The sequence below is a fragment of the Sturnira hondurensis genome, unplaced genomic scaffold (genome assembly GCF_014824575.4).
Source record: "Sturnira hondurensis isolate 20B ecotype Veracruz unplaced genomic scaffold, ASM1482457v3 Scaffold0010428, whole genome shotgun sequence".
NCBI lineage: Eukaryota > Metazoa > Chordata > Mammalia > Chiroptera > Phyllostomidae > Sturnira > Sturnira hondurensis.
Genome location: NW_028083059.1, coordinates 6648757 through 6666677, shown reverse-complemented (window position 1 = coordinate 6666677; position 17921 = coordinate 6648757). Strand labels below are relative to the sequence as shown.

At 40.1% G+C, this 17921-nt stretch overlaps 1 protein-coding gene across 1 annotated transcript in view; it reads right to left on the bottom strand.

Annotated features, from left to right (window-relative positions):
• Positions 1–2889: 2889 nt before the first annotated feature.
• The window catches only part of CMSS1 (cms1 ribosomal small subunit homolog), a 395148-nt gene continuing 380116 nt past the window's right edge, over positions 2890–17921 (bottom strand). The window contains exons 5-10 of the mRNA XM_037058929.1: positions 15949–16008; positions 14470–14572; positions 10960–11020; positions 9611–9698; positions 4554–4642; positions 2890–3222 (exon numbers count right to left, since the gene is read on the bottom strand). Of these exons, the coding sequence (XP_036914824.1) occupies positions 3139–3222; positions 4554–4642; positions 9611–9698; positions 10960–11020; positions 14470–14572; positions 15949–16008 (485 nt within the window). The 3' untranslated portion in view covers positions 2890–3138. The remainder of the gene's footprint in view (positions 3223–4553; positions 4643–9610; positions 9699–10959; positions 11021–14469; positions 14573–15948; positions 16009–17921) is intronic.

The window sequence follows — 17921 nt, the reverse complement described above, 5'->3', positions numbered from 1 at the left end:
TTATCTGGGCACTCTATGGCCCAGTCAAGTCGGCACAGGGAGTCAGAAAAACATTTCTAGGGCAACATTCTTGAGAGATAGCCAGATACACATTTTATAAGTATTTTTGTATTTATATATTTCTTGCTTCTAAATAAACCAATTTTAACCGTACAATGCTTCATATGCTCTGCTTTTCAAATTCCTAGAACAGAGCTCCTCACCTCCAGCAACACTGACATTTTGGGCAGGACACCTTTGTTGTGAGGGGCTGTCCGGCAGGGTTGTAGGATGTTGAGTAGTGTCCCTGGCCTGCGCCCACTAAATGCCAGTCAGGACCCCCTCACTAGATGCCAGTAGCACCCTGGTTGTGACAATGAAATGTGTCTCCAGACGTGGCAATGGCCCCTGGGGGACAAAATCGCCTCAGGTTGATAACTACTGCTCCAAATTGATATGGATACCATGATCTGTTAGCAGCTGTTGCATTGTGTCAGTAGAAACTTCAGAGAGTGATTTTTAAAGTCCTTGTTTTCAATTCTCTTTTCTTGCTGTGTAGATAGATAGCCTTTTTAGGCATTGCCAGTCACTTTGAATGCATGGAGTTGCCCCATATTTCACGGCCTTTTCCTAGTAACTGCTGGGATGCAAACGCACTAAATAGGCATGTAGAATCAGGAAGTTGTTGCTTGTGTGTAGTACACTCACACCCACATATATTTATATGCAAACCTAGTAATCATGATGGTCTCATTTTTTGGTTTTGGTATATCGTAGTGGCTTGGTGGATTGGTGTGAATTCCGAAATGCACATACTACATGTCTCAATTTGCAAATCTGTCCTCTCATGCAATTATGCTCGATGTTCTCTTCCAGGCTGATCTAAGACATATTCACCGACAGGAAGTTAAATGCCTATAGTGGGAAAGCATGTGATCCACTTTTTTCCTTACCATTGGCCAAGAACATCTCACATGTTAGGATTAAAGGGATGAAAACAATAGGGCTAAATTTAGCCATAGCTAAATAAATCTTTATATTGTGGTGGCTTTTTTCTTTTTCCTCTAACTTGTTGGGGCCGAGGCAGGGTCCTACAGAATAGAACTTGCTTTTCTTTTCTTGAGTCCCTGCGTGTGGCTTCCAGACAACAGAAGTGCAGCAAAAAGCTACTGGTGTGTGGAAGTGTGTGTTTGTTGGAGTTCGATTTGCTAGACTGCCAGGCTCACTTAATATTCACAGTATTTAAATATGGAATTTTATATGCCATTAGTGGCATCTATTTGCCTTTAAAAAATCTCTTATTTGATTTACATGCCTAAATCCCTAGATAGGCAATCATGCTGTCCAGAGTGAATATAGGGGGTCTGGGGACTTCTGATTCTGCTTCTTAAAACTACTGTATGTTTTCTGAGAGTCCTTTTCAACATCAGAAAATGTGAATAATACTTTTTCTTCAAGACTGTGTCAACGGTTAAATACAACAGACTATGTGTAAGTGAAAGCCCTAAACAATGCTTGACACAGATGATTATGCAATAAACATTATTTAAATGAGTAAAAAAGTGAATTGGAGCAACAAAACCAAAACCATTAGTATTGGGTTATAACCCATAGAACAAACTAAATATTCATGTACCCATACTGATGTAAATAAACAAGTGAACAAGAAGCAAATGGGGAAGAGAAACAGCTCTTTCTTGCAGAAGAATTCCAAAGAATAAAGTTGAAGCAATGAGGGAAAGAGAAAAATCACCATGTAATAATGATTTCAGGCAAGAACTACTAATGCTGCTAAAATTAATAGCAAAGTATGAGGGAAAATAGGATATCTGTGTAGCATCGAAGTATTTCTCCCAAGATATACATTAATTACAAAGGGAAAAATAGAGACCCTACAGGGGACAAATAGAGCAGGCACCACTCTATCCAGGTGGATGAGGTTGATATCACCACTAGGAAGACTGGTAAACACTCTTTCTCCCTGCTGTGATGCCTCAGAAGGAGATAGCAAGTCTGTGGTATTCTGGCCAAACAACACGGAAAACAACAGAGAAACTCACACTGAGGAACATTCCACGAAATACCTGATTGGTACTCTTCAAGGGTCAAGATCATGAAACAAAGGAAAGACCGAAGAACAGTCCCAGTCTGAGGAAGCTAAGGAGATATGACAGCTACACCCAGTGTGAGATCCTTGACTAGATCCTGGAATATAAAATAGAAAATGGACATCAGTGGAAAAACTGGTGAAATCAAAGTCTCTAGTTCCATTAACTATACTATATTGTACCAACATTGATTTCTTAGTTTTGATAACTGTACTGTGGTCATATATGATGTTAACATTGGGAGAAGCATATGGAAGGGCATATTGAAGTTCTCTATATTATTTTTGTGACTTATCTATAAATTTGAAATTATTTCAAAATAACAAGTGAGATAATAAAGGAGTAAGACAGGTGTAGTTACAGTGCTCTCTTTTATGTTTATAAAGTGCCACACACTTGCAGCTCTTCCCATTACTGCTGCCTCCAGCTTCATGCTGAGACCAGGCTTTGCAGCTGACAGATCTGCTCCACAAGTCCCATAGGACGGAATCCTCAACAGTCCTGAGAAACGTCATTCCTGTTTCGCAGCTGCCGAAGCTGTGGCTCAGAGAGGAAAGCAGTTTGCTTTTTCCCTTCTCTTCTGCAGTCACATCAGAGGCCAGTTGGTGAGAGGAAAACAAGCTGGTGATACTTTATTATACAGGGAGTTGGCAAAGGACACACTCGTTGCTTAAAAACGATGTTATTTATTTATTTATTTTTAGAGAGAAGGGAAGGGAGTGAAAAAGAGAAACATCGACCTGTGGTTGCCTCTTGTGCGCCCTCTACTGGGGACCTGGCCCACAACCCAGGCATGTGCCCTGACTGGGAATCCAAAAGGTGACCTTCTGGTTCGCAGGCTGGCACTCAATCCACTGAGCCACACCAGCCAGGAGGACACACTCATTTTGGTCAAAAGGGCCCCATCAAATATTCCCAGCAATCCACGTGGTGATGCAGCTAACACAGGAACACAATAGCTGATATGTACTGAGAGTATGCAGTGTGCCAGAGCCATTAAACGAGATGCAAATCCCACAAGGAAAACTGGGATTCTCATGAAGACACGGACTTAGAAAAGGCCCAGCTTCAAAGATTCTGACTTGCACAGACTGAGGACTCCCGTTTCCAGAAGTTCAAAAACCTCCTTTCTTATCTAAATGAGAGAAAAGAAAAAAGGTTAAGATCAAGAAAAGATGGTCTTGGTGGATCAATTCAACCATCTGGACTCCGTGGTATTCATGCAGCTGTTATGGCCAGAGTCAGGGAGGGTAAAAATCCTAACCCATGTTTTGCCCAGAGTTGGAATAGTCACACAAATAGAGGATTTGTATTATACAAATCATCAATCTCATTAAAGTGCTCTTTTGTGTGCAGCCACCCAAAGCAAAACCTCATATAGGGACATCTCATGCAAAGACATCCAAAGTGTACCCAAATTATACACAATATTTTGATACAGGATAACTGATAATAATAACACCAACATAATGAAAGCAGCTATGGGCAACAAAGGGGTTTTTTTGTTACCATTTCTCCTTATTATTGTAATTAGAAAACTAGTGGTGGATTACTCAGATTTAATATTAAAAGTGAAGTAATCAAATATGGCCTCATGTGTTGGACATCAAATTGATTAAACCAGTTTTAAAAAACCAGTCAGCAGAGGGGACAGAGTGCACGCACGCACGTGCAAGCAAGTAGGAAACTGAGAAAACTCTCTCTCAACGTGAACTGATACCTGATAGAATTCACTGATCAGTTATAACCAGGTGTGGTCACTCTGGGATGGCAGCTCTATGTGGTGAACGAATCCCTTCAGCGTGGCCGGAGGAGTGACCCCAAGTCGCCCCTCCAGTCATCGCCGTGATTCGCCCCCTGCTGGAGACTGGCAGGCAGTCCGTCTGCGGCTGCACAGGTCCTTTTCTCTGCAACAGCTACTTGTAAACAATCAATTGGCCAGCTGACAAACTAGCCTCATGATAACGTGGTTGGTAGCAAATCAATTTTTTCACATGATGATGATAATGAATTGCTTTCATAAATATATGAGCTAATGCTGTGCCCACAAAGGCATTTTAGTTTCAATTCGCTGAAAATGTCAAAAATTTCCCCATGCCCCTAAACCAAAACAGCCTCTAAATTAAGTAAGCGGGTTTTCAGGGAATGTGGAGACGTGGGCTGTGAGGCACGGGAAATGTGCCCCATCCTCCAGACCTTCCTGTTTCTGAAAGGCCAGTAAAGGTGCGGTGCCTAGGGGGGAGAAGCCACCGGCCATTTAATGAAGGAGTGAAACTAATTCCCAGAAAACACTCGGAAAGGACAGAAGTGTGTGTAAGGGGTGAGATGGCCACTGTAACTGTTACATTACAGTAACTGTCAAAGGCCAGGATGTGCTGGTTCCTCATGTCAAAGGCTTTGTTACTGTGTTTGAACTCAAGTTCAAATAAAAAAAAAGATTAAAGGCAATTGCTGGTTACACGGTACCTCGGGGATGTCCATCATCCTCCGCAACTTCTGATCTCTCCAATTCCAGTCAAAAACCAGAAACTTTAAGGGGTTCAAGTTAAGGCCACCTGAAAGAGACAGGGAGAGAGTTACTGCAGTAAAGACATCGTGGCATAAGCTAATTAAAATGTTTTTTTCTCCTGGCTGCTTTTTGCTTCATTTGCTGTCCTCTCCCCCAGTAACTAATCTTTGCTCATTAAACGCTGCTCTTACCCGATGGAAAACAAACGCGTCTCTGAGACGACTTACTCTCCTTATAATCTTATCACTGATTCTGAGAGTAGCAGAGAAGCCACTCTGGCTAAACTTGTCCAGTGCTCAGGTTCTGGCAAAGAATCAATCCTGAGCCTCCAGGAGGCCCCAGAGGGTGAATTTCATTCCTGACAGGGATTTGGTAAGATTCCTGCAGTTTGGGGTAGCAGCCCTTCAGAGGAGTTGAGTCTACTGAGTCCATGTGACTGAGGAGGTGAGTGGGCAAAAGGATGAGGACAGGGCTGGGAGGTAAATTTGGGGAAGAAAAGGAAGTTAAGGCGGATGGGTCCTACGCAGAGGCTGCTCTCCTTTGGGGAGATGGCTAAACCGCCTAAGGACTCCATTTCCACTGTGGTCCTTTCTGTCCAGAGAAAGTAATGGAATGTGGCTCCTCTGGGGAGCACCTCTGGGATGGTCTGAGTCTCAGAGGCCTCGGAGTTGGACACAGTTAGCTCTTCTCACTCCCCATGAACTGCCCCAGCCCCACGCTGTTCCGTGTTTCACGGGGAAACACAGCTGAGGCCTCCTTCACAGAGCTGCAGCACTTCCCTTCAACTTTGTGGTTATTTCAGTGTTTTCCTCTCTGCCCAAAAGAATTTTTCATGCTTCTTATAATTACAATGCCTCCTGTATAGCTTTCTGAAAAATTAAAAATGGTAAAGAATGACAATGGGTTGACATTCTTCCCTTAAAAATAACTTACTGCTGGTGGAAGAGCAAACACACCACCTCTCCAGAAGGCAATGAGGCATTACAGAATAGAAGCTTTCAAATGCTTCCCATTTGATGGAATAGTTTTCCTTCTATGATGTATCCCAATAAAAATATCAGAAATTTAAACACAGTTACTTGCAAAGATGATCACTACATTATTATTTATAATAGCAAAAAATCAGAAACAATCCAAATATTCTGGCATAATAGAACTGTAAAAAAACAATCTAACTTGGTTTTAACATACGAAATATACAAAGAACTTGTCTAACTCCATAGCAAAAAACAATCTGATTTAAAATGAACAGAGGAACTGAATAGACTTTTTTTCTGAAAAAGACATCCAAATGGCGAAGAAGTACAAGGTGATCAACATCACTTATAATCAGGAAAATGTGTATCAATACCACAGCGAGACATCACCTCCCACCCATTATCAAAAAGACAAAAGACAACAAGGGCTGGCGAGTTGGGGAGAAAAGGAACCCTTGTACACTGCTGGTGGGAATGGAAATTGGTGCAGCCACTATAGAAAAGAGTATGGGAAACTTCTCAAAACACTGAAAATATTATTGCCACAAGATCTGGCAATACCATTTCTGGGTATATAGTCAAAGGGAATGAAATTACTCTCTCAAAAAGATATCTGCACCCCCATGTCCACTGAAGCATTATTACAGCAGCCAAGGAATAAAAACCACCAAACTCTCCATCAATGAATGAGTGATTAAAAAAGTGACATGCATATACAATAGAATATTGTTCAGCCATAAAAAAAGGAGATCCCGTCATGTGCAACAACATAGATGAACCTTAAGGGCATTAAACTAAGTGAAATAAATCAAACAGAGGAAGACAAATATTGTATGACCTCACTTATATGGGGAGTCTAGAAAAACCAAACTTACAGGTACAGAGAAAAAATTGATGTTTGCCAGAGGTGGGGGTGGGGAGAATACCCAAAAGTGGTCAAAAGACAAAAATTTCCAGTTATAAGATAAAAAATAAGTTCTGGGATATAATGTACAGCATGGTGGTATAGCTAACTGTGTATGTGAAAGCCACTAGGAGAGGAGATCTTAACAATTATCACAAGAAAAGAAATGTAATTATGTGAGGTGACCGGTGTTAACTAAACTTGTGGTGGCAATCGTTTTGCAATATATACATATATTGAATCACTATGATGTACATCTGAGACTAATACAGTATTGTATGTTAATTACAGCTCAATAAACCTAGAAAAAACTATATAATAGAAGATTATATAGCCATTAAAAATAAAAATTGAAACTATTTCATGACAAGGAAAGTACTCATGAGATAGAGTATGTGGCAAATGGAGGTCACTGGGTAATGATACAACATGAGCTCTACTTCCAAAAATAAAGGAAATGCCCAGAAAAAAGATTAAATGGACATATAAGCTAACAAGAAATTATCTCTAAAGTGGATTATTTTATTTTCTGTATTTTTTTGCATTTTCGAAGGCCCTTACAGTAAACAAATCCCCTTCATTATTACATTAAAGCAATATCATTCTGTCTACAATTGTACAGGCCCCAATGTCATGAGAGACCTGACGTCTGGAACCTCTCCTTGATGCGTACGATCCACATAAATGCGTAAGTCATAAATAGCTCCACACAATGAGTTACGTGCTCTTTGTCTTGCTTTGCTAGATTTTCAGTTTGTAGAGCACTGGAATTTGTTCTCTTTAAACACTTTGTATGTAGCCTATCACCTCTGGTTAATAAATATTATACCATTCATTCAACCAGAATCAGAAGTAAAAATTATCTTTATTAGTATTCTAAGTGATTTTCCTACTTCTTAAATGAGATAATCTTTCATATTGAGTTCTCACAGAAATCTAATTTCAATAATCTGTATAGCTTTGGTTTCTCAGCCCCCCCCCCCCTTTAAATACAGAGAACAGGCCTCCACTGCATGGGGGCTGGTGAAACACTGAAAACCACCTGTACTCCCAGAAAGGGAGAGGTGACTCGTTGGCTAGGGCTCATGGGGAACAGGGTATCTATCCATCCCTGGCCTCTCCTGGGGCCCAGCTGAGCTCTGCCAATTCTGTGTCTCACAGACGGACTATGAGCACATCTCATCTGTTCCTTCATTTTCACTGACTTTTATGTTCACAAGACGAAAGTGCAAACTTCTACCCTGGCTGATGTTGCTCAGTGGATTGAGTGTCAGACTCTGAACCAAAAAGTCACCGGTTCAATTCCCAATCAGGGCACATGGGTGGGTTGTGGGCCAGGTCCGGCAGGGGGTGTGTGTGAGGCAACTGATCAATGTATCTCTTGCACATCGATGTTTCTCTCCCTCTTTTTCTCCCTCCTTTTCTCTCTCTCTAAAAATAATAATAAGTAAAAAATAGCTGAATTTTCATACCTATTAGAAAAAAATCTGAACTCCTTAGTTTACTGTTGCAGGCCCTTCCTCCACAGTCTTTCTTTCCCACTGAATCACTGGCTAGTATGGCCCATGAAGTCTCCAAGTAAGAAAGGCGGTCTCTTTCATATAAATAACAACTAATATTTGTTGCATTCTTAAGGAATAACACGCACTGTGTTGAGCTCTTTATTGACATTCAATTTCCATAGTAATCCTTTGAGAAAGGTGCAATTATTATCTCTGTCAAATGGACAGAGAAACAAGTTTGGAAAGGGTGAGGAGCTTGTCACGGTCACAGAGCCCGTGTGGTATGTTACTGGGCCCAGGATCTAGACAGGGAGGCCCAAGTCCATAACAGGGGCTCTAAAACCCAACACAGGTTTGCTCACTTACCACCTCCTCCAGACACACACTCGCATCTCTGCCTGCCCTCCTCTGATCCAGCTGTTCTCCCATTCCTGAATGCTCTTCTCACATCTGCGCACCTCAAAAATCCTATTTCAATCTCCCCATACTTTAAAGATCAGTTAAAAACTCTTTCCTCTGTAAAGCCTTCCCTGCGATTCAGGAACCATGTCAATCTCTCCCTCATTTCAACTCTTCTAGCCTCAGAAATGCTCATCTGGCCCTTGGCCCTTACTGTCTCTTTGCGTACTTATCTCTTCAACAGGATCAGCAGCTCCCTGACCGGGAAAGGCTCAGGAACTGGGAAGGCCTAAACTGAGTGACTTTGGGAGGGGCACTTAACCCTCCAGAGCTTTAGTTTTTCTCTCCTAAGAAATAAGAATGCCAATCTACAAGGATGTTTTGAATGATAAAGGAGATCAATGTAAGCGTGTCAAGAATACCATTTAGTACAAATAAGAACTCAAAAAATATTTGTTTCCCTTCCTCATCTGGGGCCTCCAGTTTGTCACTTGTAATTGTAAAAAGCCCTGTATACGGTGTGTTCATTAACTGAAAAGCTTTTATCTGGAGAGAAACACTACTGTACTGGAACACATTACTGCAAGATATTTTTAAAAACATGGAATAGCTCCTGTCAGTTATAAAACAATGTTGTATTACTATATTAAATAAGTAATTTGGAAATGAGTAATGACAAGAAATCATTAATCTGTCTGGCAGGTATAACAGGTAATAAGATCATCAGCAGGTTAGCAGGTGGATGTTGTCTGGAATACTTTCTAAGTAAAGCACTAAAAGAAAAATGCATTTGAGAGAAATATTCCAGAATGCCAGTATTTCATGCACAGGAACTGCATTTTTCTTTCAACATGGTTTATATACCAGCTCTTAAGTGGAACAGGAGTCTGGGAAAACAAAGCCTCAATTAAGTGAGAGGGAAATACTCAACATATTCAGTTCTACAAATTCCAGAGGGCGCAAACTGATGGAATTAATTGTAGATCCACTAACCTGCTTAAAGCAGTTGAAACCTGAAGGTACTCAGGTGAGTACATGTACTGCCATTTGCCACAGTCCTTATCCCTCCCTATTCCACCTGTTGGCTGACTGTAGAGACTGAGGGCAGCGTTTCCAACTTCTGAGTTAGCACAGAGATCTGATCTGATACATCACACATGCGGTATCCCAAAACTCACGTGGGGGCAAGGCAAGCTCCTAGCTCTGAAGAGCACTACTGGCTCTTTTCATACCTTGTTTAACGAGGTCTTTAATCCTCCCTGGAGTCCCTACGCCCAGGTGCACAGCACGCTTCTCCAGCAACTTTACCTGCTCCTGGACCTATTTCAAGATGGAAGAGAATAAAGAGAATTGTGATTTGAGGCACACTACCATTTATCCTCATATAAATGTGGCCTTCGTCCACAGTTCCTGACTCACAACTCCCCAAGCCCTTGCAATTTCCTAAACATTGAGAGTGATAAAACTGTCTTTTGTTATTTGAATGAGGTGACTTTTGGGAGCACCTGAGGATGGGGACTGGGTCCAGGAGAACCAATCATGTAATTAGAGGGTTGGAACTTTCAGTCCCACTCCCAACCTCCAGGGAGAGGAGAGGGGCTGAAGGTTGAATCAACTGCAAATGGCTAGTGTTGATTTAATCAATTATGCCTATGTATTGAAACCTCCACAAAATATTGGAGAGGAAGGGGTGTGAAGAACTTCCGGGCTGGAGAACATGTGGAGACCGGGAAGCGTGTTGTGCCTGGAGAGGGCATGGAAGCTCCTACTCTTTCCCATACCTTGCCCTGCGTGTCTTCCATCTGGCTGTTCCCCAGTTACGTGCTCTTATAACAAGCTGGTGATCTAGTAAGTAAAATGTTTTCTGAGTTTTGTGAGCTATTTTAGCGAATTAATTGAATTCAAAGGAGGGGGTGGTAGGAACCTCTAATTTATAACCAGTTGGTCAGAAGTATAGGTAATAGCCTGGGCTTGCTACTGGCGTGTGAAATTTGGGGTTGGGGATGTCTATGCAGTCTTGCAGGACTGAACCCCTAACCTGTGAAATCTGATGTGCCTGTAGGTAGATAATACCAGAATTGAGTTGCACTGTAGTACATCAAGCTAGTAGTGTCCAGGGCATTTCTTGGATGTATGAGGAAGTACCTCTCCCATATATTTCAAAGAGTCATTAGAAAGTATAATCAATCATAGGCCAATTTCGAGCATTTTATGTAAAAGTTAGAGTTAAAGAGCAAAAGGGTCTACCCTTGTCTAGGGTCAACTTCCAGGGCAAAGAAGGTTAATATCAAGATAGAAGAAAACTGGTAAGTCTTCAAAGAATCCAGGGGTCAAACCTCAGCCTCTGCAGAGGAATCTTGGAGCATGGAGGAGCAGAGCAGTGACTGCTGGGAGGAGAGGTGGGAGTGCAGAGGCAGGAATGCAAAGAAAACCAGACTCGTTAAGCATGTTATATAAGGGGGCACCAAAGCAAATGCTTGCTAAGGAGATAAGTAGAGATTGGAGGGAAAAGCTGAAGTCTACAAGTGGCCCGTAAGGATCACTGACCTCTCTCACCAAGAACCACGGGCCCTTTGCTCACCTTTATGTGTTTTGCAAATAATTTCATAACTTTGCTGTCTCCTCTGAATGATGTCATTGACCTAATGAAAAGAAATAGATTAATCCATACGAAAAGTCTCTCATTCTGGGCTATGTTGACAACTTAAGTATTATATCTTACTTTATTCAAAAGAATATGTGCATTTATGTATGTATACATGCACATATGTACCTATATTTTATGTGTACACACACATAAAAATTCTGAGATTTTCAGGTTAGCCATCTCTGAATTGGAAGTGGGGTAGCCTTTTAATCAGGCTTGTAACTCTCACACTTAAGGTTAGCTTTACTTAGTTCTCTTGACCATTGAAACACAGATCTACACTTTACTTGCAAAACAATTTCTGCATTTCAGGTCCCTGGCAGAGAACTTATCTTCAACCTCTGCAGTATATTTTTCATACAATATTTGGTTGTGAGAACGATTGGGTTGGCCAAAAAGTTCATTTAGTTTTTTCTGTAAAATAAAAGATATAATTTTCATTTTCACCAATAACTTTATTGATTTGGATATTTTGAATATGTCAGCTATCTCCTGCTATTGGCTTCTAGTGGATTGAGGCTGGGGGTGCTGCTAAACATTTTCCAATGCATAAGACAGCCCCGCAGCAAAAACTTTGCACACCACTCCTGACACCTTCGATCAGTCACATCACCTCCATATACTGCAAATCATTTTTTTAATCTTTCAGTTGTTTTCACCTTGCTTGAGATAATAAAGCATAATACACTGAAACTGTTGTGTATCTTCTTCCATTTTAATATTTAAATGGCCACACAAAAATTCACCAGTTTTCTAAAAAAAATATTTTGTTTATTTTTAGAGAGAGGGAATGAAGGAAAAAGAAAGGGACAGAAACATAAATGTGTAGTCATCTCTCATACACCCCCCAACTGGGGACCTGGCCTGCAACCCAGGCATTTTCCCTGACTGGGAATTGAACTGGCAACCCTTTGGTTTGCAGGCTGACACTCAATCCACTGAGCCACACCAGCCAGGGCTGATTTTTTAAAAAAATGCTCGCTGATAAGACAACTGTCACAATGCAGTCTAACAAAACTGTTTTGAATGAAGTTAAAGACAACGAAGCACTGCTAGAGCCCTCACGTGGAAAAAACGAAATGAACTTTTTGGCCAGCCCAGTATCACACAGCAGTGGTGCCAGCCTGTGCTCTGTGGAGCCCAGGGGCACGTACAAAAGTTGTTTGTGGTTGAGGGGGCGACAGGGACGAGATGACTGGCAGTGCTGAGACAGCTCGTGTCCTTCATCAGAGCAACCCACTTCTACTCACTGTGCAGAGGGAGCTTTTCCATGAAATTTTATATGTAGATACGCTTCACATATAAATGGGTATCAAATAACCAAATCTTTTAGTTGATGTTTGGGGCAAGAACCACCATGGTAAAACTGCTTAAGAGTATTTCTTTCCTTTATATATCATTATGTTTTGGGAAATATTACTGACCAATAGGAATCTATGAGTTCACAAATAGTAAATCATGTTATACAGGTCCTCTTGCACTTGATTTTTTACTTATACACAAGCTTTCTCCATGGCAAGGTTAAGTAGGAAGACAATTTAGGGGACGTATTTAACATAACTCATGGTTCTCAAGGGAGCAGATTCTTACAAAAGTCATAATTATTCTCCATTAGTCTTTATGAATAGGGCTCATTGTGCTTGCTCAAAAATCACCTTTTACAAATCACCTAACCTAGAAATAGATAATAGTATTTGCTTGGGAACACAGAAAAACACTGAGAATTGGTAAATGAGGTGCGACAACATAGTGCTTTTATGCCCCTCAGAAAGGCATTTATGTATAGTAAACATTCAAATCAATTTGACAACTTGCTTTTAAGAGGCCACCTTGAGACCAATGTCTTTGTCATTAGTGTTTGAATACGAAATAAGTTCTGTGGTTGTGATTTTAAAACACTGAAAAGTCTGTGTACACTCCTACGATTTGAAATACAGCTTCCCAGGAGCAGATGGAGTCGTGAATATCAATTATGTTTAAAACAGAAATAGCTGAAAGATCACTTTTGTGTGTGCCTAATGGGGAATGGAGAGTCTGAATGAATAACTATTAACAAAGCTTAATAACGACTACTTTTCTAAATTTATGATCAAATTTGTTCATTTGGAAAAACAGATTCTGGATAACTACCAAGTGTCTACATTTGCACCTTAGTCTACTTGATCAAGTTCCTCTTTTTCAGGACTTACATTTCCCCTTCACTTTGTCTTATGTCAAAACCTGGCACAGAGCCCGCCTGTGGGAGAGGGCAAGTCTCAGTAAATCCCCTTTTACTCTGATGGTTCTTCTCTGAAGGCTGAGTGTCACCCGGACACAGCTGAGGCCTTTTCATTGACTCTACACAACTACAGTAAGTGAAAAAGTAGGTGAAAGAAACAGTAAAAGCACTGACAAATTATCTTGAAAGCCTAATTTCTACATTTCAACTTTGGCCCATTCGGAGTTTATCTTGGTATAGGAAGTGACTGAGATATGCTACGTACTTGTTCCAGCACGGTGTATTAAATAATCCATCTTTCCCTACTGATTCGCCACCTTTGCCATAGGCTACATTTTCATATACATATGGGTCTATTTCTGAACTGTCAGTTCTGGTCCACTGATCTGTCTGTCATTCATGTGCTAGTCCCATACTGTAATATGATTTTTTAAAAAATCTGATATTATAGGCATAGCATCTGCTCATAGTATCTTTTTCAGTATTTCCCCGAGGACCTATTTCTTCTTATAAGAACTCAGAAACAGTTTAGTATAGAAACAATTTTTTAGAGTTTCTTTGGGAATCTGTGGAACTTGTAGATTATCCTAGGTAAAGCAGAATTTTTCCAACATTGAGTCAGATTATTCAAGAATCTAGCATGGCTTTTTGTTTGTTCAACGTCTTCTGCATTGCGTGCACAGTATTTCCCTTATACAGGCTTTGGTAAGTTTATTTCTTGGTGTTCTTTCTTTCCTTACTTTAAATTAGATCTTTCTTCTATTTTTCCTTCTGACTGGTTACTGCTCCCATGCTCTGTTTTCACCCTGCCCTCTGCAACGCGTGCCCCCACACAGCAGCCAAAGCGACCCTTTAGAATGATTATTCAGATCATCCTCACTGCCCCCTCTGCCTGGAGTGCTCTTACATATCTGCTTGGCTTTCTCCTTCAGTTTGCTTAAGGCTCTGCTCACATGTCTTCTCTGTGGAGAAGCTTTCTGGGACCACCCTTTTAAAAGAAGCCCCCATCCACTTCTATCCCTTTGACATGCTGTATTTTTCTTATATGACTTACCGCTACCTGACATTATAATGTATATTGACTTTTAATTGTCTGTGTTCCTCACGGAAAGTTCTATGAGAGAGTGGACTCTGTTTGGTTCATGCTCTGTAGTCCATCTCCAGGTACACAGCATGTCAAAGGGATCTTCAGAAAATGTTTACGAATAATAGGTGATGCTTCCAACCTAATAAGCTCCAGGGCTCGGACGGCAGAGCTGCAGATGATCAGCATTAGGACTGATTTCTTCTCAGTATGGTTTTTCCGAAGCTTTGCCCACTTAGGACAGACTGAAAAAAGACCATAAGAAAAATATTATTTTAAATGTGGCAAAATAGGGCCCCCAAAGTTGAATGTTCTCCAATTATTTCTTTGCTAGTGTTTAAGTAAAATAAAACATGAGCACTATTTAGATTCTATTTGCTGGTTATTCTAGGTATTAGATTAAAATGAAATATCATTAACTTACAACACAAAACATATATTATATGGCAAGTAGCTAAATGGGACTAGTTTCAAGACTAACTAAAAAAAGTTTGGAATGATGCATTTGCAATATTTTAATCTGTTTGATGCTTGAAGTCAAGATTGAGTAGGAGAAGAAATACGAGTCAATAGTATTTACTTTTAAAGGGACACAGCATAAAATATAAAACAAAAATGACATTAAAATAATAGCAAACATTTGTTAAAGTGTGACATTGTATCAGGCACTTTACATGTATTCTCTTGTTTGATGCTAACCCAGTGAGGTTGACTTGATTATCTACATTTATATTTGCTGAATTTGGGGCTGAGAAAGGTTTATAAACTCAAGCTGAGAGTCATCAGAATTGATTAGAGTTTGAAAGAAGAATGCTAAATCTCTGAATGTTACATCAAAACTATTTCATTGTTGGTTACAAATAAATGACTAGCTCGTGTGAATAATCTAGTTATTACTGACTACAACACAATACATATTGAAAAACTCAAATTAGATTGACTCTATAATACCCAAGGTCTGAGTTCTAAAGATGTGAACAGAATTTCAGAATCTCCTGACTGGAGCAGAGGTCAGACAGTCCCCTTCCTTATCTTTCAGGTAAGAAAATCAAGTCCCAGAGAGTACTCGGTGACTTGTCCCAGGTCAAACAGAAAATTAGTGGGGACCTGCGATTAGAACAGTAATTAGCATCTGGATTCCTAGACCAATACTTCCAATGTGTTATAAAACAAAATGAGACCAAATCCCAAATTACCAAAGACAGAGCAAAACAAGAATAATGTTAAATAAATAAAAAATATCAAGAGAGACACAAAAAATTCTGTTTTTTTATTTTTTATTTTTTTATATTATTGTCCATTACTTTCAGTTTTTAAAATTTTTTAAAATTTAATTCTTGTTCAAGTACAGTTTTCTGTCTTATATTCCCAGCCCTGCCCCCCAGTGCCCCCCACCTTAGTTATTGTCCATGTGTCCTTTATACTTGTTCATGTGAGTGCTTCCCCTTTAAAATCCATTTAAGATCCTGCATTTAAAATCCATTTAAGGTGGAAACTTTTTTAAAAAAATGTGGAAAGTTTATTTTAAATGTAGTTTTGACAGTTTTTATAGAGACTGAAGTTATGTTTTAATGTAAAAACAACTTGGTGAACAATTTTTTTTAAATGAAAGTTTACTTACTTTCTTTTAGGTATGATGAAAGACTGTGAGTCAAATCATTGGCCTTGAGGAAACAGGAGTCTAGAAACATGAGAAATGTGCTTTGTTGAGAATTTTGCAAACAAACATAATAAAAATAGATTAAATGTAAAGAGTGTCTTCTTGAATAGGGTTGTAAAAATTTGTGATTTGGGGGCTTATTATGTATTTTAAAGCGTTGTCTAGTATTTAAGACAATAGCAGCAGCAGCAGCAACAACAAGTAAACTTTATCCCTAGTTTCATAGAATAGTGAAATAAAAGCTATTGTAGTATTCATTGGAGTGATGAAGCATCTTTATTTTCAAATCCAAAGAACAGATAACGTACAAAGGCAAAGCTGAAACAGCTAACAAATCTATGCGGAGGTGTTCAAACTCACTAGTCATCACAGGTGTGCAGATTAGGACACAATAACTTTTACACACACAAGAGGAGGGCAACTGTTGGATGTATAACACCAAGTGCTGTCTAGAGCGCAGGGTGACAGAAACTCCTGTGAACTGTTGGTGAAGGTGCAGGCTGGTGTAGCTATTTTGGAAAGTAGTAAAAATAGGATGCACACCACCCTGTGACCTCAGGATTACATTTCTGAGTAAATAATGGAAAGAAATTCTGTAAAGCAACATACACAAGTATATTCACCCCAGCATTATTTGTGATAGTGGGGAACTGGAAGCGACCTAGGTGTCCATATCTGAGAACATGGATGGGTAACAGGTGATAGATGAAGTCACTGGAATACTATGCAGCATTTTGAAGAACTCAACTAGATGTTCATAAAGCCATATAGGCATATATCAAAAAAGTGTTAAGTCAGGAAGACACAGAATGAGTGGTTCCGTACAAAATCATTTAGAAAAATTGTAAAATGTACACACCTAGAGCAACATGACATATTTTACATTTAAAACCACTGATTAAGAGTGAATGCCTATAGGGAAAGGGAACTGGAGTGTGCGTTAGGAAATAGTATGTCAAACGGAATATAACACCACAATAAAAGGCTGCGTAACACTAAAACATGAAGCTCACTCAACCAGTGACAACCATGGTCTAGCAATTATGAAGTATTATCAACTCTGTAACTGAGATGGATAAAGAACAGCATCATGTTTATTGTCCTAATTTTTTCTACAAGGAAACATTTGTCTATAAACACAGCAGAGTAAATTATTACTAAATTAAATGACATTTACATTGTAACCTAGCATTTATGCATTATGTGAGTAACGAACTTCAAAGATGCTGCCTCCTGTACTGTTGTGCAGCCTTCACTGGTCTTTAAAACTACTTTCCCAAGCCTGGATACGGCGAGATTCACTTGGAGAGCTTTACAGAAGATACAGATTCCTGGGGCTGACTTCCTTTCTCGTGGTGACTTGGAGTTCCTTGGGGGTGAGCCTGGGGATTTGCTTTTTAAGTTGGCAGGTGGTTCGGGTGCAGCTAGCACTGACCTAGACCATGATGTAGCCCTCAGGAGGACAGCAGGTTCGCTCAGAGTGACTCCTGCCTTGAAACCCTAATCAAGTGCCCCTGTGTGTGACATTAACAACGCACAGGGACTGCACCAACTGAAAAGACTCAGTCCTGTCCTACAGACACAAACCAGCTCAGATCAAAACCAAGTCACACACTCAGCAAACTAAGCAGAAAAAATACTTCATTATTTTTAGCCCCTTTATGTTTATGCCCTTTCCCGAGCCTGCACCAAATAACACATGGTGTGTCCCTCCTCTCACCTAGCACAGACTTCCTCTCTGTCCTTGGTCCCATGCGTGTAGTGACGGGCCTTTTCTCTACAACCTTCCTACGATGCCTTTGATCACTGGGAATCAGAATGGCCTAATGTCTTAACTGAAAATCAAACCTGTTCTTTTTGGCTGTAACAGTATTTGAAACATATTTACCATTTTTCTTCCTCCCTCAACCAGCACATGACCACACATTCTTGCT